At 38.7% G+C, this 27,623-nt stretch overlaps 1 protein-coding gene across 1 annotated transcript in view; it reads left to right on the top strand.

The window, feature by feature from the left end:
* Positions 1–27,077, top strand: part of VIRMA (vir like m6A methyltransferase associated) — a 29,193-nt gene extending 2,116 nt beyond the window's left edge. Inside the window, exons 2-24 of the mRNA XM_063327205.1 lie at positions 2,328–2,443; positions 2,689–2,775; positions 3,181–3,229; positions 3,831–3,999; positions 4,743–4,865; positions 5,405–5,689; positions 6,355–7,507; positions 8,533–9,024; positions 9,743–9,897; positions 11,321–11,403; positions 11,797–11,890; positions 12,026–12,570; positions 13,142–13,377; positions 14,134–14,386; positions 15,931–16,148; positions 17,394–17,526; positions 18,124–18,276; positions 20,890–21,050; positions 21,296–21,392; positions 22,450–22,616; positions 22,778–23,109; positions 24,003–24,146; positions 24,611–27,077. Of these exons, the coding sequence (XP_063183275.1) occupies positions 2,328–2,443; positions 2,689–2,775; positions 3,181–3,229; positions 3,831–3,999; positions 4,743–4,865; positions 5,405–5,689; positions 6,355–7,507; positions 8,533–9,024; positions 9,743–9,897; positions 11,321–11,403; positions 11,797–11,890; positions 12,026–12,570; positions 13,142–13,377; positions 14,134–14,386; positions 15,931–16,148; positions 17,394–17,526; positions 18,124–18,276; positions 20,890–21,050; positions 21,296–21,392; positions 22,450–22,616; positions 22,778–23,109; positions 24,003–24,146; positions 24,611–24,768 (5,403 nt within the window). The 3' untranslated portion in view covers positions 24,769–27,077. The remainder of the gene's footprint in view (positions 1–2,327; positions 2,444–2,688; positions 2,776–3,180; positions 3,230–3,830; positions 4,000–4,742; positions 4,866–5,404; positions 5,690–6,354; positions 7,508–8,532; positions 9,025–9,742; positions 9,898–11,320; positions 11,404–11,796; positions 11,891–12,025; positions 12,571–13,141; positions 13,378–14,133; positions 14,387–15,930; positions 16,149–17,393; positions 17,527–18,123; positions 18,277–20,889; positions 21,051–21,295; positions 21,393–22,449; positions 22,617–22,777; positions 23,110–24,002; positions 24,147–24,610) is intronic.
* The last annotated feature ends 546 nt before the right edge of the window (positions 27,078–27,623 follow it).

Below are 27,623 nucleotides of genomic sequence, written 5' to 3'. Positions count from 1 at the left end.
GATTAGATTCACTTGCCATCCTGATGATGTTGATACATGACTATCGGGACATAATCCCATATCATTTAAGCAGGAATTGGTCTTTCTTTGGACAGTGCTGCTGGGGATGCAGCCTCCTCAGCAGCAGCCCTTCCTCCAGAAATCTGAGTCTCCCACATGATGCATACACGTTTTTTAAAGGCAAAGCAAAGAGCTCCCACAGCCCTCACTCCTCTCAGGCTACAGTCACCTCATTCCTGTTAATAAAGCTGTGCTTCCTGACACAGTATGGTTCTTTTTGTTCTACCATCCTGCTCGTAAGACATCAGCCCTTAGGGTGAGATGTTATATCTGTGTGCTAAAGGATGTGTGCATAGATTTCATATTAAATTACAGTAATATGTGCCCAAAAGCATGCACTTATTCTTTTTAAAACTTTACTTGTGTCCATTTCTTTGTTTATTAGCTTTCTAAAAATCTTAGTACTTTCTTGCCTTATGCTGGTAATTTTGAGGTTTCATTTGCTTTCTGATTGTGGTCAAAGTTATATGATTTTTGACTGCAGATCAATTTGGTTTTTAGTTTTCATTTTTTAATTATTTTGGGAGATGCATTAGTTGTTTAGTTTTGGTTTGGTTTTTTTTTTTTTCTTTTTGCTCGTGCAGTCTTTGCTAATCCAATTTGCTAATTGGAAACATACAGTGAGAAACGTGATTCGGAGCTTCTGTTCAAGAACGTCTTTATATGCTTACAGTTGGACATATAGAATCGTCTAGGTTGGAAGGGACCTTTAAGATCGAATCCAACCATGAAACTAAAACTGCCAAAACCACCACTAAACCATGTCCCTAAGCACCACGTCTGCCCGTCTTTTAAACCTCCAGAGATGGTGACCCAACTACTTCCCTGGGCAGCTTAATCCAGTGCTTGAAAACCCTTTCTGTGAAGAAATTTTTTGCTAATATCCAATCAAAACCTCCCCTGGCGCAACTTGAGACTGTTTCCTCTTGTCCTATCACTTGTTACTTGGGAGAAGAGACCAACTCCCACCTCGCTACAACCTCCTTTCAGGTAGCTGTAGAGAGCGATAAGGTCTCCCCTCAGCCTCCTTTTCTCCAGGCTAAACAACCCCGGTTCCCTCAGCTGCTCCTCAGAAGACTTGTGCTCCAGACCCCTCACCAGCTTCATTGCCCTTCTCTGGACCCACTCCAGCACCTCAATGTCTTCCTTGTAGTGAGGGGCCCAAAACTGGACACAGTACTGGAGGTGGGGCCTTACCAGTGTCGAGTACAGGGGGATGATCACTTCCCTAGTCCTGCTGGCCACACTATTCCTGATACAAGCCAGGCTGTTGTTGGCCGCCTTGGCCACCTGGGCACACTGCTGGCTCATACTCAGCTGCCTGTCAGCCAACACTCCCAGGTCCTTTTCTGCCGGGTGGTTTTCCATCCACTCTTCCCCAAGCCTGTAGCGCTGCATGGAGTTGTTGTGACCCAAGTGCAAGACCCGGCACTTGACCTTGTTGAACCTCATACCGTTGGCCTTGGCCCCTGGATCCAGCCTGTCCAGATCCCTCTGCAAAGCCTTTCTACCCTCAAGCAGATCAACGCTCCCGCTCAATATAGTTGATCTATGTTTACTATTTTGTGAGTGTATATATGATAGAGATGATGTATAAATATAATAAGACCTAATATGGTGAATCTAGTGAGAGGAGACTTTCAGCATTAATTTGGTGGCTGCTACATGGGAAGTCACTGTGACTTTATGATTACTTCTAGTTTGCTCAGACATCTTTTAGGGCTGCTGGAGCATAACATTTCTTTACTTGCTATTTCTGTGTTGTAAACAGAAATGATATTTGCAAAAAGTTTTCAAATGTTGTGGCAAAATTGGAGAAATAAGCACAGTATAGAATTTTTGTACAGGTCTAGCAGAACATTTATAGTATCATTATTATTTCTAATATTACATTTGAACTATAACATTTGCCAGTATTTAAAGTTAAAACATGCATTTTCTTTTTTCATTAGTTATAAACTTGATATATTTCATTAAAAGGGAACTATATACTCAGTTTTTCTTAATAATTTAAGTTCCAGATTTTGCCCTTATCCAGATACATTCTGTTAGAGAAAAACTTGTTGCTGTTTAAAAAATTCTTGCAAATAAAGGGAACTAATAATGTAAATAATCTATATCTTGAGTTTAATGGTATTTAACATTTTGCATAATTGAATTTTGTAATTAGTAGGATTGCAACCTTAATTTGGTTAATAAAGAATACGAATACATTATGTTGTTTCTATTTTACATTTCTTAGACTTTCTTTATTCTTTGTTTTGTAGCAAAGTACCAATATAGATGTAGTTCGTTTTCCATGCGTGGTTTACATAAATGAAGTACGTGTCATTCCTCCAGGAGTGAGAGCTCACACAAGTTTGCCTGACAATAGGGCTTATGGGTAAGTGAAAGATATTAAGTGTCTAATTCAGGAACACCTTCCTGTCATTTTTTCTTGAACTTGTAAATCTCAATAGAACCTCCTATATAAAAAGGTAAAGTGTGTTTATGTGTCTGCTGAACTTGTAATTATTTTTAGGAATTATTTAAACACTATAATTTGAAGTGTTTTTTTTCCCTTGTTAGTCCTACTTACTCTGATAAGGAGCTCGAAGGGTTTAATTTTTACTTCTGTTCTGTTTCCAGAGAGACATCCCCACATACATTTCAACTGGACTTGTTTTTCAACAATGTCAGCAAGCCAAGTGCCCCTGTTTTTGATAGGCTGGGGAGGTACGTACTTCCAAGATCCGTGCATGACTTCATTATCTGCCATTTCTTCCTGAGAATTTTTTTAGTGCAGAAAATGCACAATAGAAAATCTGTATCTCCCACAATTTTCGTGTTTGGTCTGGTTTTTGCTAGTTCATATTCTTGCCCTTTTCCTTCAATCTGTGTAGGAGGACAGAAGTTCATGCTTAAAAGAGGAGAAGGTTCTGGTATTTCTAAATTTACAGAGCCCATATATATTAATGAAAAGCATTTTGTAGAAATAAGTGATTTTGCACTCTTGTTTTTAAGAGCATATATTTATTCAGTGTTTTATTATTGGCTTATGTGTTTAGTACTGGTGTGTTTCATTGCTGTAGACATGCTTTATATTAATGGAAAAATAACTTTGTGTGTTTTACTTAACAGCCTTGAATATGATGAAAACACTTCAATTATTTTCAGACCCAATGCAAAGGTAATGCAATGTCATTTAAACCTCATTTTCTACATGTCTGTCATTTAGGTATAAATATGATTGTGTGTGGTGCGTTAGCATTGTGTAAAGCATTTACTGTGTAGGATCTCGTTCTAAAACCTGCCTGTAGTTCAGATGCTCATTACTTTAGAGTCTGCATTTATAATGGCATGAGTTGTAGAAGATTGCTTGACAGTTCCTGTGGAGATTACCAACAGAACTATGCACTACTTACGAGCAAAGATGAATCAGAACATCGTGGCTGCAGGCCACAGCTAAGCATGTCATTTTCAGTTCTGTTTGGGCTTATTTCATTCAGATCAGTGTTCGTGTGACCCATTTTTTTTTCATTAATAGGTGTAGTAGATTAGGCAATATATTGCAAGGAATTGAATGCTTTTAGAGAAAGATCATTTATTTGTTGCAATGATTGATATATTCAAAGTTTTCTCGGTTTTCAAAATGTGAGGTGAAGAGATACTTTAATGTTCAGTTCTCCTTTCCTGCTTTTATGCAGATACTGATACAGTGATATTAAAATAACTTTTCTGAAGTTGTCTTGTGTTGTTTTTAAGTGCTTTTTCTTTTTTAAAAAACCCAGGTCAACACGGATGGATTGGTTCTAAGAGGGTGGTACAACTGTCTGACTTTGGCGATATATGGCTCAGTTGACAGGGTAATAAGTCATGAGAGAGAGTCACCTCCTCCACCCCCACCTCCGCCACCACCTCCCCAGCAACAGCCTGGTTTGAAAAGAAACCCAAAACATGGTAAGCCTTGTGAGAAAACATACACGTTTTTTTTTTAAAGAATCAACATTACAGTATCCCATCTTAAAAACAAAGAAACAAAAAATTCTTTCATGTTTCAGGTTTCAGTGGCTGTATTTTTCTAGCTTTATGTCTTTGTCCTTTAGTTTTGTATTTTGTTTTAGATTTGTATTGAATGGTTTTAAGTAGATCCTTCTCTAGTGCTTTTTTGAGGGCGGGTTACTTGCATTGATATTAAAATGGCCATGAATAGAATCCATGAGCAAGTTTCTGTTTCAGTTTTGGTTTTAGATTTAAAATTAGAACTGTCTTGTTCAAGGTACGGCTATTGGAATGCAAAATTTTAATACTCTGTGTAGTAAAAAACAATCGTAAACTGTAAAAACCAGTTGATTAAAATGTAAACTTTTTTTTTAAGGTAACTCAGATATTATTGGTAGAGTTACAGTATTGCTAGTGTCAAAGCCAAAAATGGCAATCATCCATTTTAATTTTAACCCAATATTATGTTAACAAAACATCAATGGTATTAATAAGCTTGCATATTAATGTAGTTTTTGTTTACATCAAAAGTGACTTCAGATAACTGCCTCACATACTGCAAATGCAGAATACAGATTAATTAATAGCTGGGAAATGAAGGTGTTCCGTAGTCAAAAGTAGCACACTGAAAAACTAAAATTTCCTGCTTCTATTGCTGCAATTCCATTAAATGCAAGTTTTTATTTCCACAATAAATGTAGTTGATGGAGAGAAAGAAGACCAGTTTAATGGCAGCCCTCCAAGACCACAACCTAGGGGACCAAGGACACCTCCGGGTCCTCCTCCTCCTGATGACGATGAGGATGAACCTATGCCAGTGTCAGGTATAATGAGAACAGACTGTATTTTATCTGCTGCACATCGCTGCTTAGTGGAGGCTGAATTCTGTGTTCCTGCCTGGTGTGAAGTTTTCTGTCTGCTGTTGCTCCTGCTGGACAGATTCAGTTTTAGGAAAGGGATTTGAAAGAAAATCTGTTGGCTATGTTAAATTGTATTAATTTAAAAGTTAGCAGATTTGAGAATATCAGCTGTTGACCAATACACTGCTTGAACATGCGGCTCATATTTTGTATGAATGTTCTGTTGACTCTGGTATTCGTTGCCCTTCTCCATCCCTCTGCAGCATCTGCTGAGTTCTCTGGTCTCTGTATGGGTTAAAAGTGCCAAGAACTCTACATGTTTCTTTATAGTCTTACCAAACTAAACGATTTTTGTTTGTGTTCAGTCAAATCACCTGAAGATTTTCTTCAAGATGCTTTTTTTTGTATCTCCACTGTGCGTAATGCAAAATTCTAAGATGTATTATTGAGCATTGGATTTTGGAGAAGTACTCTTATTTCTTAAACTTTGTATATATTTTTAGTGGTTGGGGAAAAAGAAGATGATGTGGACCATAGGGAGGATTACTTTGAGCCCATTTCTCCTGATCGAACATCCATTCATCAAGAAAGCCAGTATTCTGATGATGGAGAAGTGGAGGAAGATCAACCAGAAGAAGGAGAAGATGAAGATGATGTGGATGTTGAGGAGGAGGATGATGATGATGATGATGATGGGCATACGGTAGAGAGTATTGCTGATGAGGAAGAGGAAGAGGAGGAGGAAGATGAAGATGAAGAAGAGGGTGAAGAGGAGGAAGAAGGTGAAGGTAAGTGAAGTTAAGGAAAAAGATTAAGTTTATGAAATTTTGATGGCAGTACCATTACGATGACTAGGCCTGAAAAGAACTGGGTCTTTTTCCCTTGGTCATTGCATCATTGTCTGCCTCATTGATGGTTCTGCTATCTCGAGAACAGTATTTTGCTGTGTAATTTTTATTCCTTTATAGTAAATCTTCCTGTTACTTTCTATAGAGGAAAATAGGTACAGCTTTTATAGGTGAGAGTGAACATTCAATCTTGTTATCTTTTTTTGCTTAAAAATGTAGGAAAGTGGTGAAAGAAATTATTTCTGAATTAAAAATCAAAGTTGTTTATGTAATAGTATCAGTAGTCATCTTCTTGCATTACTTAAAGTTCATGCTCGTGCCTGTGTAAAATTTCAGGCTAGAAGTTTTATAATAGCTGAGTTAAACTTTTTGCTTTATACATTTTTTAAATGTCTGTGTTGTTATATAAAACATCTGTCAACTGGGGCTTTCTCTTTTATCTGGAGAGAGAAAGCTTTCTGTATGTTAGTGTGTGATCGTTCTCTAACCAGTAATATTTGTATTAAATAAATTATTCCTTTTTTATTTTGAGCAGATTCTTGGCAATCATGCACTGATTTATCCATAATCCACTTTATTTCATAACTGAATCGTTTTCTTTTTAGGAGATGATGGATATGAGCAAATTTCAAGTGATGAAGATGGAATTGCTGATCTGGAACGTGAAACATTTAAATATCCAAGCTTCGATATTGAATATACTCCTGAGGATCTGGCATCTGTGCCTCCTGTGACATACGAACCTTTCGAAAGGGAGCTTGGACCTCTTCTATACTTCAGCTGCCCTTACAAGACTGTGTTTGAAAACGAAGTTGGTAAAATAAAGGACCAAGACCCAGAAAAAGAAAATTCAGGGGCAGTGGAAGCCTCAGTTAAATTAACTGAACTGTTGGAATTATATCAAGAGGAAAGGGGTGCAAAGTGGGTCACTGCATTAGAAGAAGTTCCGAGTTTAATAGTAAAAGGATTGAGTTACCTGCAGGTGAAAGACGCAAAGCAAGACTATATTACCCAGCTAGTAGACTGGACCCTGCAAGCTTTAAACCTTCAGGTAGCTCTCAAACAGCCCATTGCTTTGAATGTCCGACAACTCAAAGCTGGGACAAAATTGGTATCGTCGTTAGGAGAATGTGGGACTCAAGGAATAACAGCACTCTTGCAGGCAGGAGTTATTAATGTGTTATTTGAACTGTTGTTTGCAGATCATGTATCATCCTCCCTTAAACTTAATGCTTTTAAAGCTTTGGATAGTGTTATTAGTATGACTGAGGGAATGGAAATGTTTCTAAGGGGTGGCGTTGATGTACATGAAAAAAGTGGTTATCAGAAACTCCTGGAACTCATACTGTTGGATCAGACTGTGAGAGTAGTAACTGCTGGTTCTGCAATTCTCCAGAAATGTCACTTCTATGAGATTTTGTCAGATATTAAAAAGGCGGTCGACCAGTTAGCAGAGAACACTCCTTCTCTTCCTAATCACACGGAGCCAGAACAGGACCAGGACATGTCAGGACTTGAAAGAACCAACCAAGAGTATGAGAATGATGTGGAGGCTCCTATGGACATGGATCATCTTTTGGAATCTTCTAATATAAGCGAAGGAGAGATGGAAAAACTTGTTAGTCTTCTTGAAGAAATCTTCCATTTGATGGAAACTGCTCCTCATACAATGATTCAGCCACCTGTGAAATCGTTCCCAACCATGGCACGCATTACAGGCCCTCCAGAAAGGGATGATCCTTACCCTGTCCTGTTTAGGTATGGCAATTGCAAACTCACTTTCTAGAGTGTATTTCTTCCAGCTTGATACAGATATTATTTAAGGATGTCCTTGCTGACTAACACTTTTCTAGATGTTTGACTTTGTACTTTATTGGAGGATTCTGGATTGTGCTTATAAAGTCTGAGAGAGTTTGATAGTTAATGTACCTGTTATTTTGTTGGCTTTCAATCAGCCTAGCATGCACAAAACAAGACGTTAACCTCTTGTTATTACTCGTACTGTTCTAGCACTTCAATTGTATTTATAGATCCTGGCCAGTTATGCTAGGTGCTGTATAAGTGTATGTTTCTAGAGTGTTTTCCCTTTGTTGTCTTTGAACATGTCTGTGGATATGGATAAGATGAGTCTGGAATACCTCTCTCTGTATGTTGTGCTGGCCAGCCCCGGTTAGAAGTTGTGCAGACGTGTCAGCGTAGCTCACTGTTTCACAGCACAGGCAGAGGAGTTGAGGCCTGCCCGCCTTCAGCCATTTAAAGGATCTGGTGGGCTATTTCTCTCTTAGCAAGTTTCTGTCTAGAAAGTACTTCTCTAAGTGCTAACAGGTTTCTTTGATACTAGAGGTGTAGATCATGTCTGAATATAAGTATCTACATGCAAGGAGTCTTCAAATCACCACTTCAGTATGCTATGATGATTGATTTCTTGGCACATTTAAAAGATTTAATGCAGCACGGATGATTCAGATACAGCAAATTTAATAAAATATAAAGTGTCATTTTGCTTGTAGTTAAGGTAAGGGTTTTTTTTTTGTTTTGGGTTTTTTTTTGGGGGGGGGATTAAAACTTTGTATTTAGGGATTTGTTTCCTGTAAATATGGTAGCAATTATGTTTTGTAAGATTAAAATTTTATACTACTTCATAATTAGTTATTATTTCTCATAGTCCACGGAGCAATAAGTACTGAAGCTAGGAGGCATGAAATTTTATATAATATTATTATGCATTGTTGACTGATGATTGTAATATTACTGATTATTTTCCTGTTGTTTTTTTTTTCCAGATATCTTCATAGTCACCATTTCTTGGAATGCATTACTTTGCTACTGTCTATTCCAGTAACAGGTGCACATCCAGGTGTGCTTCAAGCTATACGAGATATCTTGCGTTTCCTGGCACAGTCACAGAAGGGTCTTCTTTTCTTTATTTCTGAATACGAAGCAACGAACTTGTTGATTAGAGCACTTTGTCAGTTTTCTGATCCGGATCAAGAGGAAGGTCTCCAATCAGATGGTGCCAATGAGGATACTTTTGCCCTGTGGCTCCTGCATTCAACACAGACGTTACAGTGCATTTCAGAATTATTCTGCCACTTTCAGCGGTGCACAGCCAGTGAGGAGACTGATCATTCAGATCTGCTGGGAACGCTTCACAACCTTTACTTGATTACCTTTAACCCCGTAGGAAGATCTGCTGTGGCTCACGTATTCAGTCTGGAGAAAAATCTTCAAAGTCTTATTACCTTAATGGAGTACTATTCCAAAGAAGCTTTAGGGTAATTTATGCATCTATTTATATCCTTTAGGTTTTTACATTTTAAAAGTATCTATCTTTTATAAATAATTCAGTAAATCTAAAATATTTTTTTTCTTTTAGATCATGATGTTTATGTTTAAAAACAAAACAAAACAACTTTTAAGTAGGAGAACATAATAGAAAATCAGGCCTGTCATTTGTAATCAAGTGCTTAATACCCAGAATCGGCATAGGTCATCCACAAAGATGTTGGAATATAGGTCAGATTTTTGGCTATATGAAAAAGTCAGTAAGTAGGCAGTTTTCATTCAAGCATAAAATTTGACTGTGAAACAAGCAAAAGATTTGACTGCGGAAACTGTACACTGCACACTTCTCTGGGGTGGGAATCTCTCAGTTCATTGTTTTCTCTGGACAGGCAGTTTTACTACTTTAGGTGGCAGTGCTTTTAAAAAAAGATCTGTAAAACAGGCAAAGTTATGGAAAAGGATTTGTGTGCTGCTTGACTCACTTTTGTGGATATGGAAATAAAAATGAAAATGTGAAAGAAAGCTTTCGCTTTTCAGAAAGCATAGGAGAAAATTGTTTGGGTTTTTTTTGGTTGATAATTATAAGGGGCAATCCTTGCTGAAGGTAAAAGTTCTGTAGGTAGATCTTTAGGGGTCAGAGAATTAAAATCTAGCAGATATCCAGTTGTATTAGCTGAGATCTAAAGAAAATCCTTATTGTCGTTTCAGAGACTCAAAGTCTAAGAAGTCAGTTGCTTATAATTATGCCTGCATCCTTGTTTTGCTGGTGGTTCAATCTTCCAGTGATGTCCAAATGCTGGAACAGCACTCGGCGCCTTTGCTGAAGCTTTGTAAAGCAGACGAAAATAACACCAAATTGCAAGGTACAGTATGTGTCATTATCAACTGAATTGTTTGAACGTATAGAAGAAACCTTTTATATGTGGGTAATTGGTGCTTCACAATCATCTGGTTTGGATAATGTATATAATGAAATTCCTTTTCCAGCTGCATCTGATTAGTTGAGTCACTGAGATAATGTGTATTTTTTTTTCTTCTGTTAATGAGAGTTAAATAGGAAATTCTTTACAGTTAAATTACTTCTCAAGTAATATTAACTACCATGAATTTTGGATAATTACAGGAAGTTTGAAATTATTTCTGTGTTAGAAAATTGGAGAGTGAATTTTAGTAAAAATGGACTAACTAGTCAGTGAGCTGACTCTTATTTTTGTTGTTTCCTTTAGTGATGTAGCCTTACAGAGTCTTTATATACTAGGAAATAAACCTGGGAGTGTTTTCTGGCATCTAGGCCAACTGGCATGGAATACTCCATGTTACTTTGTTACTAAATCTTTTGACTTCCAAACTGTCTCAATGTATTCCCTGGTTTGAGTTGACTCACAGATCAGGCCCAGGTCATTCGGAAAAAGCCTGCTGGAGACGATTCTGACACCTAAATGTTGAAACTCTGATGTCCAGAATTGTGCTCTGCACTGCTTAACTGACTCATGTAGACATACCAATAATTTCTTCCAAAACTTACATGCACTGAAAGAAATCAGAATTCTTTGAAGTTTTAGTTTAAATTTCTCCTCTGCCATACTTTCATTTCTTTGCTCCTCACCTGATCGTCAGTTTCGTGAGAAGCGGGGCTAGTTTATTTAACCAAATCATGAAATTAGTTTGAGAATAGGTGTCAATTCATATCCAGTCAACCTTTGAACCTTCCCATTCCTTTAAATATTTTCAAGAACAATAGGTTTTAAAACTTTAAATCTCCTGTCCCAAAAAATTGGGACTTCATGTTATTCTGGACAGAGAGAGACTGTTAATCTATAAGGACTTCCAGAGTGAGTATGTGTTACAGGTGCAGAAATTGGCTCCATTTGGGTGTTTAATAGGAGTTTTGTATTCAATTTGTAATAACCTGTTATGTACATTAAGAGGAATGTGCTTTGGTCCTTGCTTTTGATGGCTTTTTCTTTAGCTGGCAGTGGGACCCTTAGTGTCTTTTATTAAAATATGTTTAATTACAAATAATACAGATAATAAGATGAAAATTATTTGAGTGTTTGGGTTGACTTGAGTCAAATTGTGTCTGTTTATGTGAGGTGTATTGTGTTCTGAAGTCTTATTTTTGTTGATGCTTTTCAGGTGGCTACAACTGCAATGTATGCCTCACAAATTTCACACTTGGCATTAGTACCTGTCTTGTAAATTAAGTACATTTTTATTGAAAAAAGTTTTAAGTTCATAAACGCATTGACAAGTTACTTGATTAACTCTGTCTTTTTTTTCCCCCAGAGCTCAGCAAGTGGCTTGAACCTTTGAAAAATCTTAGGTTTGAAATAAATTGTATTCCAAATCTCATCGAATATATAAAACAGGTTAGTAAAATACAGATAGATGCTATCTTTTCATTGTGTTCTATAAGCATAGACCTTCTGTCATTTGATATTATATCTTAGGTGTGTACTAACATATGATATTTAAAAATATGTACTATTATCCAAAATAGAAGTTTTTATTAAAGCTTATGATCTAGGCCAGTTCTTGCACAAGATCCAACTGTTTGAATCTTTTAGCTTCCCATAAAACCACAAAGCAACATTGACTCTTTTTTTGCTTCTGCCATATTTGTGACTGCTTTCCAAAAGATGGAGTAATTGAATTTAAATTTTGTGGAATACTTGCAGTAACTAAATACAGAATTTGAATACTAAGTACTGGTTGTAGAATTTCTTCCTTGCAATACGGGTTTGTTTTTTTTTTCCTAAAAGAATATTGACAGTTTGATGACCCCAGATGGAGTTGGTCTTCCTACTGCACTTCGCGTTCTTTGTCATGTTGCATGTCCACCGCCACTGGTAGAAGGTATAGTTGATATATTTGTACTGCTTAACATAGAAAACTTAGTTTTCTGAGTCTTCTACTTAAATGTGTCTAAAGTAGTAACTGTGATTGCCCGGGAGAAATTAGACATACAGAAATGTTTTCTTTTTTGTACAGGTCAACAGAAAGACCTTAAATGGCATCTTGCAGTTATTCAGCTCTTTTCTTCTGAGGGAATGGACACCTTCATCCGGGTATTACAGAAGCTGAACAGCGTGCTTATTCAGCCTTGGCGGCTCCATGTCAACATGGGCACCACACTTCACAGAGTTACTACCATTTCTATGGCCCGCTGTACACTTACTCTCCTTAAAACAATGCTAACTGAACTCCTGAGGGGTGGATCTTTTGAATTCAAAGACATGCGTGTTCCGTCAGCACTTGTTTCTTTACACATGCTCCTGTGTTCTATTCCTCTCTCAGGCCGCTTAGATAGTGATGAACAAAAAATTCAGAATGACATTGTTGATATCCTACTGACTTTTACACAAGGTGTTAATGAAAAACTTACCATTTCTGAAGAAACTTTGGCAAACAATACTTGGTCTTTAATGCTGAAGGAAGTTCTCTCTTCAATTTTGAGAATTCCCGAAGGCTTTTTCTCTGGACTTATACTGCTTTCAGAATTGTTGCCTCTTCCGCTGCCCATGCAGACGACTCAGGTATAATTTAGATTTATTTAGTTTTTAAAGAATTTTAATTGTGTGTAACACTTAGACCAGTTTTGTAGTTGTGGAAAAAATAGATATATGAGAGGATGAATTAAAATTTCTGTAAAGCATTTGTGTTCATATAGGTTCTTTGAAGATACATCTTTTTCATCAGGATCAAAATTGTTCTAATTTGGAGCATCTTTTTAAATTAGTGGTCATATGTTGTTCTTTTGTCCCTTGTGAAATTACCTAGAGTCCCATTCTATTACTTAAATGATTGGCTATGAAGCCTTTTAATTTAACCCTGAATACCAAACTCGGTATATTAAGGCTCTCCTTTCTTTTGGCATGGATCTTGAATTTGTGATCATTAATAAGTAAGCATAAAAGGTGTGTGACGACACGTGCTCCCAAAGGAATACCTAATTTGCTGGAATTGTGCCTTGTCATTCAGTGATAATGATGAAAATGGCATTGCGTGTTTTTGATGAGGACAGTATGTTGTTTATACCTTGTGGTAGAATTCAGGTTTTATGATAAAAGTGGAAAGGAAAAACTTGCTGTCCTTCTGTTCCTGCAGGTAATTGAGCCACATGATATTTCAGTGGCGCTCAACACCAGGAAGCTGTGGAGTATGCATCTTCATGTTCAAGCCAAACTGATACAAGAGATAGTTCGATCTTTCTCTGGTTCATCTTGCCAGCCCATTCAGCATATGTTGAGACGTATTTGTGTTCAGCTGTGTGACTTGGCTTCGCCAACTGCACTTCTTATCATGAGGACTGTATTGGATCTGATTGTAGAAGACCTACAAAGGTATCTTTGTTTTCTATTGCGAAGATTTCTTTAATGAACTATTAAATTCACCTCGGTTCTGTGTAGGAGATTTAGCAGGAGGAAAACATTTTCAGAAATGCTACTTATCCATTATGAACTGAACGAATTCTCAGTCCAGTGCTATATATTGTGTCCTGATAATGCTTAGTGTTGCCAAGGAACCATCTCATAATTTCAAGTTTTGATGTAAACAGTTTCAGATTGTATGTTTATGGTAAGTATTTTAGGAAGACTTTCTTCGGGCTGTCCCTCAAAGCCTTATCTCATCTGTGAAGTGCTTCTAAAGGACCTATCTGATAGAAGAAAGAAAAGTAGGCCAGTAAAATTTTCTGTACTGGGATTTACATAAGGAAAATGTGCAGATGTTTGTAAGCTGGTGGAAGTTGAATCCTACAAATTCAGAGGGATTTGAAACAATGATTACTGTTTCTTTAAAAGCGTAATTATCCACATAGAATTAGATGCTGTTTGTACTAAAGCATATTTATCCATATGCAAATAGTTGGCCTATAGTATGTTAAATGCATAGTAGATTAGTTAATTTATGATGCAACCAGAAGTCATTTCGTGGAAGTTCAGCAGTTTTCACAAAGTAAATGAAACTGTAAGTTTCAGTACATAAATTACGTGTTATTTTTAAAAATGCAGAATGACATGACTCCTGTAATGGTTGTTTTTATAGTTTTTTTGATTACTTTAAACCAGCTTTTTCAAAGTGCATTGATATCCTTTCAGCAACGCAGAAGAGAAAGAGAAACAGTACACTGGACAGACCACTCGGTTGCTTGCTTTATTGGATGCCCTGGCTTCACATAAAGCTTGTAAATTGGCTATTTTGCATCTTATCAGTGGAACTACTAAAGGTGATGAAAAGTATGCAGAGGTTTTCCAGGAGCTCTTGGCTTTGATGCGATCAGCTGGCGACAATGTCACTCATCAACAGTGCGCTGAATACGTGACTTCCCTTTTGCAGTCCCTCTGTGATCAGGTATTTTCTATATTTAATGCAAAATGTGTATTGATAGTTGTAGGAGACTAAATGAGGTTATTTCTTATGTGTCTGCTTTTTTCCAAAAGAAAAGAAAACACATGAAAAACACATCAACATTGTTAAAACACACAAAGAAAAAATGTGCGTGGTTAGCTGCTTTGGCAGACTTGCTGTCATTTGCTCTCGAATGTCAATCCTTTCATTTTATGTTATCTCTTTTGCATTATGTGTACTATTATGGTAGCTCATTAGAGACCAAAACCTGAATGGCACGAAGATTGACTGTCCCCTCAGCTGAGGGAGGGATGCCATTTCTCCCTATCGGCCACTGGCAAAACTTCAGCTGTCACATCTGTGTATCTCTTAGCTGTCTAACTGAAACCTCTTAAAAATGTATTCCAAATACAAAGTTATGTATGATACACTGCTACCATGAAGCTCCGCCATTTAAAAGAAAGCATAAGTTACCAGAGCAAAGTAAGAAATGTTATCTGAAAACTGATTCATAGACTGGCCCTGGTACTTTCTCATTAGTTGCGTGCATAGATTTGCATGTCATTAATTGCCTTACTAGTTGCATGTATTTATTTGCTTTAGTGGTTACCCACTTATGCAAAGGACATTTTTCCATTGTTGGTCAGTAGAGATTAATCAGCCATTTGCATATAAACAAGAGCTCTTTGCCCATGCAAATTCATTGTGAAAGTCACTTGTGTTTTATTTTACGTAAAATGTGGAGGGACCAGTAGATCTTAAACTTCCTAAGTGGTTCTGTAGCCTCTTAACCTTCATAGAACCATAGAGTCATAGAATATCGCAAGTTGGATCTATAAGAATCATTGAATCCAACTCCCTGCTCCTTGCAGGACTACCAAAAGCTAAACCATATGACTAAGTGCATCATCTAGATGCTCCCCGAACTCTGACAGGCTTGGTGCCATGACCACTGCCGTGGGGAGCATGTTCCAGTGCCCGACCACCCTCTCAGTGAAGGACCTTTTTTCCTAGTGTCCAACCTGAACTTCCCCTGATGCAGCTTCATTCCATTTCCTTGTGTCCTATTGCTGGTCACCAGAGAGTGGAGATCAGCACCTCCCTCTCCACCACCCCACTTGAGGAAGCTGTAGCAGTCGCCATGAGGGCACCCATCAGCCTTCTCTTCTCCAAGCTGAACAAGCCAAGTCACCTCAGCTGCTCCTTATATTTTGATGAATGTTTTGAGATTAAGGGGCAGTTTGACTACCTAGGCAAGCAACTGTATGCATATTATCCAGTGACTGTTTGGCTTTTAGTTGTGGCTCTGCTATCACATTTCACCCTTCGAAGCTTTTATGTTTTTAAAAATCAATAATGGTTTGTAACCCTTAAATTAAAAAGGATATTCTGGATTAGTATTTTAATAGTAATAACTGAAACACTGGAATAAGATGATAAAGGGGTAGTGAAAGAACCGAGTGCTTCTGACTTAATGTATGTTTTATACGTATTGCTGGTATACAGAATGCATTTTTTACGATGTGTATAATAATAATTTTTTATAGGATATTGCACTCATTTTACCAAGTTCGTCGGAAGGTTCTGTGTCTGAATCAGAGCAGCTTTCCAACTCCTTACCCAGCAAAGACCTGATGCCCTTAATTTGTGACTGTCTGATGGAAACATTAACTAATTCTGAGAGCAGTTACACTTGTCTGCTGACATGTATCCGAACAATGATGTTCCTTACAGAGCATGACTATGGCTTCTATCACTTAAAGAGGTATGGTGTTTTAAGATATCGCTGACAACTTAAAATGATTTCAAGACTTACGCAGTGTGAAATCACTTCCTACTCATTCTAGTAGGAGATGTTGAGGATAATGCACCTGAACTTTCATTTCTCTTTGGAGCTTCATGCAGTGTTTTGGTCTTCCTTCACTTGAGGTTTTACCTCTGAATCATTTCCGCAGTATGCACACAGGAGCACTTTCTTCTAAGAAAAAAACAAATAATTGAAAAAAGGTTTTTACACTCCACTTCCCCACTTCAAGGCTGGAGGATTAGGATGAGATATAGTGCTTGTGTCCTTCCCTTTTGAGTCACTCGGTAGTTAGAGCTCTCATCTGGGATGTTGGAGAGCTGTCTGTCGTTCCCTCTGTTTTGAGGGGATTCAGTTTGCACTTCCCCAGAGTATTCTGACCTCCAGGCAATTAAGGCTTCTGAAATGAGGATTTTTTTTTAAACTACTTTTGTTGACTCCACTCCCTTTGGAACAGAATATATACATACAATGGACAGTATTGTGTTGTTTTGACGCTTAATTCCTTGTCCTGTATTTGAATCTGTTTCTGTTGACTGAAGGTGAGGTGGAAAGAGACAAGAAAGTTGTGAGGTTCCTGAAGAGAAAAAGGTAGTACATGGAGCCTTGTCAATAAAAGGTTGTTGAAGACACCCATCTACGCAGTGCTATAGAAATGTGCTGCTCAGACAGCAGGAAGCTATACAACCTGCAAATGAAAAATCAGCAGGTTAAAGATGCTGTTGTTTCTATGATCCTGTAAGTCTAGCTGACAGCTTCAGTGCCCAGCCTTGCTGTTTCCGTGTTGGTGATTACCTTTCTGGTTTGTTTCTGCAGTTAGGCATCATGGGATGCAGTGAAATTGTAACAGCAGGCATGATCCTGCTTTATACCTAAGGCCCTTGTACAAGCAAATATTTTTGTTCTCCTATCCCTTTTCTGCCAAAGATAAAAATGTAATTTTTTGCAGGTTTTAGAGGTATTACTGTAGTATGTATAGCTGTCTATGTGCAGCCTGAAATATCTGCAGACAGCACTAGTGAGAACAACGGTCTAGTACAGAGAAAATAATGAAGCTCCAGCTTCGTAATCAAAACTCAACTTGATAATTGTAAAATTTACCAAATATATTTTGTATATGTGTTGTTTTCTTACAACAAGTTACAGTGGAACGGTCACAATGTATGCACTAATAAAGTATTTTCTCTCTTTTCATTATGAAAACAGCTCTCTAAGAAAACACAGCAATGCTCTGTACACTGTATTAAAGCGAGTAATAACGAGTTTTAGCAAAGACACAGGTGAACTGGCCTCTTCTTTTTTGGATTTTATGCGACAGATTCTAAACTCTGAGACGCTGGTAAGTGAACACATATTGAATACTTAGAAAAACTCAGCTGCTTTTCTTTGAAATCTGCAGTGTGAGACATGTTCAGTAACAATTCAGAAAGCAGTTGACTATGCTGATTGCTGTGTAAGGCTTTTCCATCAGTAGTGTTAGTGCCATCTTTAGTTTTTAATGAAATCTGTGAAAGCTGGGCAGAATATATGTTTAGTAAATAAGAGGGGTTTTCAGTAGGAAGAACGACATATTGATTCATATTGATTTCCTCAGTGAATAGCATGCTATTGCGTCCAGGTTTTAGATTCACAGTATCCTGTTAGAGAGTTGCTATATTGATATGTAGTATAGAAAGGAATCTAAAATATTTGTTAATTCTGTGATACAGACCTCAGCTTATGTAGGAAAGGATTGCATTCATCTTGATGCAGCATCCAGACTTGCTTATTGAAGTGTACTTTCTTAAAATATTTTGCATAATACGTTTTTAAATCAGGAGATTACTCTTGCTTTGCTAGATTTGCTCTAATGTACATTTGAATTCTAAGGGGTTTGCAGTCCAGAAGTATAATGAATATATAGGTGTACTTATTTCCCACTTGTCAAATATTTCAGGGATGCTGTGGAGATGACGGAAGCCTTATGGAAGCAGATGGATCTCATCCAGGCAGAACGCTGGGTCTCACTACTGCAGAGTTGAAGCATCTACTGCAGAACAAAGAAGAAACACCAGAAAAACTGCTGCTTGATCTGGAGAAACATGTTATGGTAAAAGAATTCAAATAATCAAGTTGATGTTTTGTCTTGTATCTGAACGTGTTTTTAAAACAATATAGACTATCCCTCCTTGATGAGAAGGATGCGCAGTTCTGTGGCATACGTTGCGGAATTGGTGATAGCTGTTGCCATTGTTGTAATACTGAAGTCCAAAATCACCTATTCTGATGCAGGGTGGATTCTGACTTCATTGTTTGTATTGTGGTAATACTAAGAAGTTTCAGGTAGGGTTGAGATCCACTTGTGCTGAGAGTCTTGCACACCATAAAAGCATAGGCAATTAACTGTGCGATGAAAGGCAGCGAATGCATGCAACAGAGAGCACTGGATAGTGGTGAAACAGATTGTTAATCTAATAAATAACTGGAACCAGTGTTTAGCAGTGACCAGTAATAAGTGGAATACCCAGCAGTCAATACTGGGGCTGATATTGTTGGATGTTTTCATCAGAGACCTGAACGATTGGGGCAGAATGGCTTGAAAGCAGCTCGACAGAAAAGGACTTGGGAGTGTTGGTTGACAGCCGGCTGAATATGAGCCAGCAGTGTGCCCAGGTGGCCAAGAAGGCCAACAGCATCCTGGCCTGTATCAGGAATAGCGTGGTGAGCCGGACTAGGGAAGTGATCATCCCCCTGTACTGGGCACTGGTGAGGCCCCACCTCGAGTACTGCGTTCAGTTTTGGGCCCCTCGCTACAAGAGGGACATTGAGGTGTTGGAGCGTGTCCAGAGAAGGGCTACAAAGCTGGTGAGGGGCCTGGAGGACAAACCTTATGAAGAACGACTGAGGGAGCTGGGGTTGTTTAGCCTGGAAAAGAGGAGGCTGAGGGGAGACCTTATCAGCCTCTACAACTACCTGAAAGGAGGTTGTAGAGAGATGGGGGCTGACCTCTTCTCCCTGGTGACAAGTGATAGGACGAGGGGAAACGGGTTCAAGTTACGTCAGGGGAGGTTTAGATTAGATATTAGGAGACATTTTTTCACTGAAAGGGTTATTAAACATTGGAATAGGCTGCCCAGGGAGGTGGTGGATTCACCATCTCTGGAGGTGTTTAAAAAAAGGGTAGATGGGGCACTGAGGGACATGGTTTAGAAGTGGCTCTTGTCAGGGTAGGCTAAAGGTTGGACTCGATGATCTTAAAGGTCCCTTCCAACCTCAACAATTCTATGATTCTATGATTCTATGATTGATACATGTTCGGTGAATTTGTGGATGACAGTAAGCTGGGGGAGTGATTAATGTGACAAACAGCAAAAGCCTCAATCCAGAGGAACCTCAAGAAACTTTTTAGAATTGATTTAGCAGAAAACTTGTGTGGTTTGTTAGGCAAAACGCAAAGTTCTGCAGTGAGAGCAGGATAACACCATGCTTTGATGTGGGCTGGGCTGAAAAGGGCCAGGCGTTTATGGTGGATGTTAGGTTGAACGTGGGCCAAGAGTGCGTAGTCACTACAAACAAGGCAGACAGTGTTCTGAGCCATCCCTGAAGGAGCATGGTCAGCAAATCAGGGGATCTTACTGTCTCCCTCCACAGGATGCAGGTGAGCTCTCATACGGAGTGCTGCATTCAGCTTTGGCCAGCTTTGTCCTTTTACAGTTCTAGAGAGATGTATGGAAACTGAAGAGGGTTCTACCAAGGCGGTCAGGGACCTAGAGCACAAATGCTGTAGAGAGAGGAGGAGGAGAAAGCCGGGCTCGTTTAGCCTGGTGAAGAGGGCTAAGGAGCTATCTCAGAGCTACTTACAGCTGTTTGGGGGATAGTAACAAAGGTGGTGGAATCAAACTCATTTTGATAATTACAGATAATAAAACAAGGGGTGATGGCCTCAGGTTGTGGATTCAGAGGATCAGGCTGACATTAGGAAAAGAAAAAATCATTGAGGGAGAAGTGTAGCGCTGGAACAGGTTGCTCATTGTGGCTGTGGACTCTGTCACTGGAACATTTTTATAGACGCAGCTAGATAAAGTTATGGCTGACCTGGTCTGGCTTTGATTGATAGTCCTGCTTCGAGCAGGGGTAAATTGGACTTTAGGACAGGCAGAATTCAATGCATCCAACGTTTCTGTGCTTCTGATCGCAAATTTAACTCTAATATGCAAATCTAATCCTACATAATTGATGTCAGCTGTGCAGTAGGTGGCTAATTTAGAAGCTGTAAAACAGCTGCTCCGCAGCTTGTTGGTCACAAATGCCTTTCCAGTGCTTTACTCCCTACTGTCCCTTCCCTGGCCGCCTGCGTCTGTGGTAAAAGATTAAAAGCCACAACTGCACTGAAGGAGAAATAGCAGACATTTAAGATGTTGGAATGCTCTAGCAGAGAGCTTGTTAACTAAAACCTGGGGTGATGCCGCCTTTGAGACTCTGTTATTGCATCAACTGGAAATGAAAACTAGAATGTGCGTGTGGTGATATAGTTTGTTTTACAGCATCCTGAGGAGCTCTCTGCTGTTTTTTGTGTACTCGGGTGTCTCAGTTTCACTATTTGTGGAGGAATAGACTGTTTTGTGTAGCATCCCCTCTCCCCCGCTTTTTTTCTTAATTAACAAAAGCATATTTCCTTCTCTGAGGAGGGGAAGAAGTTCTGACTTGTGCTGTGTTGACTTAGGATCGTTCTAAGGAAGATGATGGCCTCGAATCCTTACTGGACAACATCGTTGGAGTGAGGCAGATGTTGGAATCGGCAGGTGATTCTTGTCCGCTGAGTGACCAAGATGTAGAGCCTATTCTTTCTGCACCAGACTCTCTTCAGAATTTGTTTAACAACAGGTAAAATGGTTAAGTGTGTGAGCGTGCTACTTGTGGTTTACTTAAGACAAAGCAATAATTTATGCATGAGTATATTACAAACAGGATCTAAACAGCACTGTTGTGACTGCCTACTAGTCCCAGTGTGTTTAATTTTCATGCAAGTGTCAAGGGTAAGCAGCAACATTCACCCCAGGTTCCGTAATACTGCGTATGCTTGCAGTTGGTTGTAGTTCATAACCGAATAGGCATTTGTTTTGTTGCAGGACTACCTACGTGTTGGCAGACGTTATGGATGACCAGCTGAAGTCCATGTGGTTCTCACCCTTTCAGGCTGAAGAAATAGACACTGATCTGGATATGGTAAAAGGCTTCATTAACATAACTGAAGTGGATTTAAAAATGGGGGTTTACCTGAGCTAGTAGCATCAGAAATTCAGGTGACCAAACGGTTTGTTTTCCTGAGCTCACCCTTGTAAATTGACCCAGATGTAGGGGTTGGCATTTGTCAAAGGTTGTTATCAAATGCCTTCAGGTTCACTCAGAAGCAGCCACAAAATTGGCACCTTCCGCAGTGCTCTCACGCAGAAGTCCTGTCTTTTAGAGGAACAGTCGTATCAGTCCTAACCTGCTTTTGCAGTGCCGCTGGAGCTTTTCAGCAGTTTGTGTTAAAGGTAGACAAAGAATGTGATTTATTTTCTTTTCCTTGCTTGTCTTGTGTCATTGCAGTAGAGCAAAGAGCCTGATAGCTACGCTTTCTTTTTAAAAAATCTTTGCTCTGATGTGACAGAAGTGGAAAAAAGGCAGTAGTAAATGAAACTACTGGCACAAAAACTTTTCACAGTATTTGAAACTTGATTTTTATAATGTAAATTTTAAGTGTCAGTTTGAAATACATACGAAAACGTTCCCTTCTTTTTAACTAAGCAATTGGCAGTGTCTTAACTTACGTGAGAAATAATCAGTTTCTGTTGACGTCATTGCCTTCACTCTTTTTTAGTTTTAGTCTTTTTTAATTTACATGCAAACATACTTGTGTTTTAATTTCTTAAGCAAAACCAAAACTGTCGATTCCTGTATAAAAGCAGCATTAATAAATTTATAGGACTGTAGCTTAAGCAAGAGAGTGCCTCAGCGTAGGTCATTTAGTGACAAGACAGGTGTTCATACGTGAAAGCTGTGCCCTTGACTTCCTTGAGATTCAGAACCATCAAGACAATTTTGCTGCAGCTCTGCTGCTTTTTTGTTTTGTTACTGCTGCTTTTTGCTTTGGGCCACAACTACTGTGTTAAAAGGTAGAGCTTTTTTGCTCCAGTAGAAGGACCCTAGCTGAATCTCTTCCATCCTGGTGCAGCATGTTTTCTTCTTCAGAGGGTGCTAGTAATGATTGTTGTGATAAAACTAAACTCTGTCATTGCAGGTGAAAGTTGACTTAATTGAACTGTCAGAGAAGGGCTGCAGTGACTTTGACTTGCAAGCTGAACTGGAGAGGTCATTTTTGTCAGAACCATCGTCTCCTGGCCGCACAAAAACCACAAAAGGGTTCAAACTCGGCAAGCACAAGCATGAGACCTTCATAACTTCAAGGTAAGATGAGTTTAAGGAGTAAACGGTTAGTGTTTTCAGCACCGATTTGTATATTCTCAAAATGTCAAATACCTTTTGAATTGAGTCAATGTAGAGAATGCCTTATTTATGTATGACTACATTTTTACATTAACCAAATAAATCATGGTTTGTCATGACAGTGGAAAATCTGAGTACATAGAACCTGCAAAGAGAGCTCATGTTGTGCCACCACCAAGAGGAAGAGGCAGGGGAGGATTTGGACAAGGAATTCGACCACATGATATCTTCCGTCAGAGGAAACAGAATACGAGCCGGCCACCCTCCATGCACGTGGATGACTTTGTTGCTGCAGAGAGCAAAGAAGTGGTTGCTCCAGATGGGATACCACCAGCCAAAAGGCCACCGAAAGTGTCACAGAAGATTTCTTCACGCGGTGGGTTCTCAGGGAATCGTGGAGGACGAGGAGCTTTTCACAGTCAGAACAGGTTCTTTACGCCACCTGCTTCAAAAGGTATGTCATTTCCTGTATTAGAATTGGAGTAAATGAATGCTAAAAATGCTTTGGTAATACTAACCCAATTTACTAGCAGTTAATCACCCTGGTGTGAGATGTTCCTGAAGGAGCATTGTTGAAATAAGTTGTTAAACACTAGAAAAGGTTCTCTGGAGTGCTGTGGAATTGAAACAAGGCTACCAGCTCCTGTCTTGCCTCTCTCTCCCCCTCTCTTTTACAAAAGGAGTTTAGCTGTTTTCTCCTAGCAGCTGTTGGAGTGCTTCAGAGATGCAGTCAGAAAAATAAAAAGCCCTCTCTACCTTTTGTGACATGGTAGTTCCTGAAATCAAGCGTCACAATACATCTCTGGGTCTAAATGAGGCTTTTAAATAAAAGGATTGAGGATCCTGACAAGAATAAGATGCAATTTTCAGTCAGCCTGGAGATTTTTATCTACAGAATGTTATCTACAGAAATTTATCTACAGAAACAGAATTTTTTTCATATATAGACGAGGTTGCATTCCTTTCTCTTCCATCCCATAATTAGGGCAAGTCTTGGCACAGTAGAAACAGAAAATACTGCCATTTAGTCAAATTATAAATACTAGGGTTTACTTTACCAAAAAAATGTAAAGTATAGTAGTCTGTCTTAATGCACCAGATAACGTGAACTCTTTTAAACTTGAGTTCATGTCTGAAAAACAGATATTTTCACCCGATTCTACGTATAATACGGTAACTTGTAGGCTTCGAATTAGAATACCAAGAGTATGTTCGTGCAGAGTAGCTTTATGTATTTGAATTATGTAAATATTATGTTTGCCACCCTGAATATTATGAAGATTGAAATGAAAAAAAAGAAAAGAAAGGTGATGTTTGCTCAAGCGTGTGCTTTCTCTCCCTATCTAGGAAATTACAGTCGTCGTGAAGGCGCTCGAGGCTCAAGTTGGAGTGCACAGAGTACGCCCAGGGGAACCTACAATGACAGTAGAGGTGGTCAAAGCAATTTTAACAGGGGTCCACTGCCACCATTGAGACCATTAAGTTCAGCAGGTACATGGTATTCATATGGGCATCGAACTATAGAGAATTCCTTGAATTTCATTTTTGCTTTACAAATGAAACCATGCAAGGATGCTGCAAACACCTTGAAATTCAGCAAATGTTTTAAGCATATATGAACAGTTGTCACTGAGACTGTCAAATACATGCTTTCGTACGAACTGCCCTGTAATCCATAGAACTTGCTGAATTGAACACTTGATCGCAGAATCTTAATTTTGCATTCAGATTTTTGCAATTCAGTTGTCTTCGAACCTACATGGTAATTAGAGAGAGCCAATCCAAGCAAAAATGCTTGCCTAAAAGAAAAAGTGAAAATTAAAAGGAGAAAACAGACCCCGTTTGTGTCTCATCTGGTTTTTGTTTCTTATGCTTTCACAGCAGCTACTACGCCTAGGGCTTTTTTTTTTTTTTTTTTTTTTTTTCCAACTGAGTATACTTTTCTTTGCTTTAAGGCTACCGACCGAGTCCTCGCGATCGTGCTTCCAGAGGCCGGGGAGGAATTGGACCGTCTTGGACAAGTGCTAATAGTAGTAGCAGTGGTGGCTCGAGAGGGAAGTTTGTTAGTGGAGGCAGTGGAAGAGGTCGTCATGTACGTTCCTTCACACGATAAAATGAGGCCTAATGGAACAGCCCAACCATGGGGACTTCTGTGAAGATGACAAAGAAAAGCAGCGGCACTAAAGGACCAATTCAGAGTTCTGGTATCTGGAGGACACCAAGAGAATATTTTTGTCTGAAGAAAAGTTTTTGTTTGATACAAGACTTGAAATTTCAATAAAATTCAAGACTTTTTGTGTACAATTGTAAATTTTTTTGTTCCTTTTGAAAGAATGTTTTAATTTTTTTGTGGACTTCGGTAGACAATACTCAGTAAAGAACCTCTTTGAGTTAAGACTTGAAGGACTTCTAAAATATTCTTTGTGCCAAAAGAAAGGTACAGGTGTTTTGTGTGTGACTTATTACTGCAAGAAAATTAAAAATATATATACGTGTAAGGCAATTTTAGTTTTTTCTCTCAGGTTTAGAGCCATTAGCCCTTTTTTTTCAGCCACTCTGAGTTATTAATGAATGGAGGTCCATCCGACAGCAGTACAATTAGCAGGTGATAGAAGATTGACTGAAATGAATTAATCTGTGAACGAATACAAATGTAAATGTAATTTATGTAGGTTTTGTTGTACATCTTTGGCAATGTGATTAGATGCTTAAATAAGATACCACACCTGTCAAAATTAGTAGAAAATCTGTCATTGACTTCAGGGAGCGTAAGAGAATATTCTAGCATTTACTTTACACCTCCAGCTCACGCATCGGGAGCACAAGAGTTATTTCATTGGAAAATGGAGTGTGCTTTGAAGTTAAAAGGCGAGATACCTGTACCCTTAGAGAGCCTGGAGTTAATTAGTTGTCTGCCTCTCTGCTGACGGACAGAGTTGAGGGGGGGCCGTACAGACAGGTGTATGAACTGAACAACCACGTAGTGAGGCAGTTGTGCTAAACCTTCCCTTCGAATAGACGGTTTGGATCTTTTGTTTCTGTAACCGGACTGAGGTACAGTGCAAAAAGAAAAACTTTGAGAAGTGTGAATTCATAAAGAAATGTTACCACTAGATGCAACTCTAAATTTATTTTCATATTGACTTCAGTATGATTGAAGTAAGCTTTTTACACATTTGCATTCCTTTGGGCTCCATGGGATTTCGTAGGATCAACAAATTCTCAATAGCCTTTTATTGCATTTTTGGAAGGGGTGAGGAGCGGTAGCTTTTTCTAAAGGCCATATACAATTTTTACAAATGAGCTCTGCTGTCCGACTTCCCTGAGCTCGATTTTCGCTTGTGCTTTGGTCTCTTGACGTTACGGAAGTGCTATAAAGGGGTCTTCGTCTACTTAAAGAAGGCGCAGTTGTAATGTTCTCGTTTTACATAATCTTAACTTAATTTGGACAGCTCGTCTGCCTTTAACGCTCTATTTTAAGTGTTTCTAAAGTATAATAATACTTTAAATTGATTTTTTTTTTTTAGCTTTATACTGCTTGGATAAATTAAGTAGGTTTTTATTTGAACCACAGAAGGCCCCTATTATGTGTACTTTCTCTGTCTGGAGACCGGGACAGCCCCCGCTGTCTGAGAGGTGGTTGGTTTGCACAAAGTCAATTGACGTAACCTATGAAAGTGGTAAACTTCTGTTAATTGACTGGGTGCAGTTAAAGGGAATAGTATCGGTTTGCAAAGGTATGCGTTTTAACATTGTTTAAAATGACCTGAACAAAGATTTGGATTGGAAGTCAAAGCAGTTTTATGAATGGTAAAATAAGAGGAGGATGTAATTTTACTAATAATGCAATTGTAATGACTAAAATGGGTGGAGATCTCGCAGGCATTACAGGTATTAATGCTATTTTTTTAAGTAGCACTGCATAAATATTTTTAAAGCTGACTAGCTCCTTTAGACCACGTGTTTAAGGTTGTTTTATTTTTTTAGAAACTTTACTGTGTTGGAAACTAGCAGGGATATGAATAATTTGCTTTCTGTCAGGGAATTTGAAATGAAAAGTAAAGAAAAGTGTCAAGCATGGAATCGATATGTAAATATTCAGTACTGGTTCTTGAAAGTTTAAAATATATGGCATGTCACACTAGTCATTTTCAAACTAGGAGGAAATAAAGGGTTGGTTAAATTGTTTGATGTATGGAAGCACTGTAAATCTAGTTAAACTTGAAAAAGAAGTATATGTCTATCATGTTTGGTTTTTTTAAAAAAAGAATTTAGTTCTGTGACCCTTCAATGCAAAGTGGTTCCTTTCCTGGTTATATTCAAGTTGAAATAATGCTGTTTAAAACTTGGAGTTATTTGGTTTGCTCTTTTAAACTGGCTTCCTACCGTAGTAAATAACACTTTAAGCATTGAATTTCGCTTTTTATACTCTGCCCAAAAAGACATTTCTGAGTTTTGTATCCTGACTGGAGCACCAGAAGGCAGGTGTCGAAGTACTGCTTGGTGAATTGTGAGCTGACCTGATGAGCAAACACTTACTTGGGAGGAGTGAGCGGGGCAGAACAGATCCACAGTGCAATGGTTCTCCCTCCTCGGGTCCCGCAGCTGAGCACACGCACCGTGTGTGTGAGAAAAGGAGACACGCTTAACAAAGGCTGCGCCTCTGGCTGAAATGTGGAAGTGAAATGTGAACTGAAAAATGAAATCTTTCCGCCCTGGTTCAGCACGGAGTTAACGGAGTAGTTTGTGTCTGGGATAAGGGTGAGGGAAGTTGTGGGCACTTTTTTCTTTTAACTTCTTTAGCAGCTTTTGCTGCAGTTACTGCTCTCTGCGACTACCGGAAAGGAGGTTGTGGCGAGGTGGGGGTCAGTCTCCCGGGTGACAAGTGATAGAACAAAAGGAAATGGCCTCAAGTTGCACCAGGGGAGGTTTAGACTGGATATTAGGCAAAATTTCTACACTGGAAGG

The sequence above is a fragment of the Chroicocephalus ridibundus genome, chromosome 2 (genome assembly GCF_963924245.1).
Source record: "Chroicocephalus ridibundus chromosome 2, bChrRid1.1, whole genome shotgun sequence".
Taxonomy (NCBI): domain Eukaryota; kingdom Metazoa; phylum Chordata; class Aves; order Charadriiformes; family Laridae; genus Chroicocephalus; species Chroicocephalus ridibundus.
Note: the sequence above shows the minus strand (reverse complement) of the source record. Positions and strands in the feature narration are given on the sequence as shown.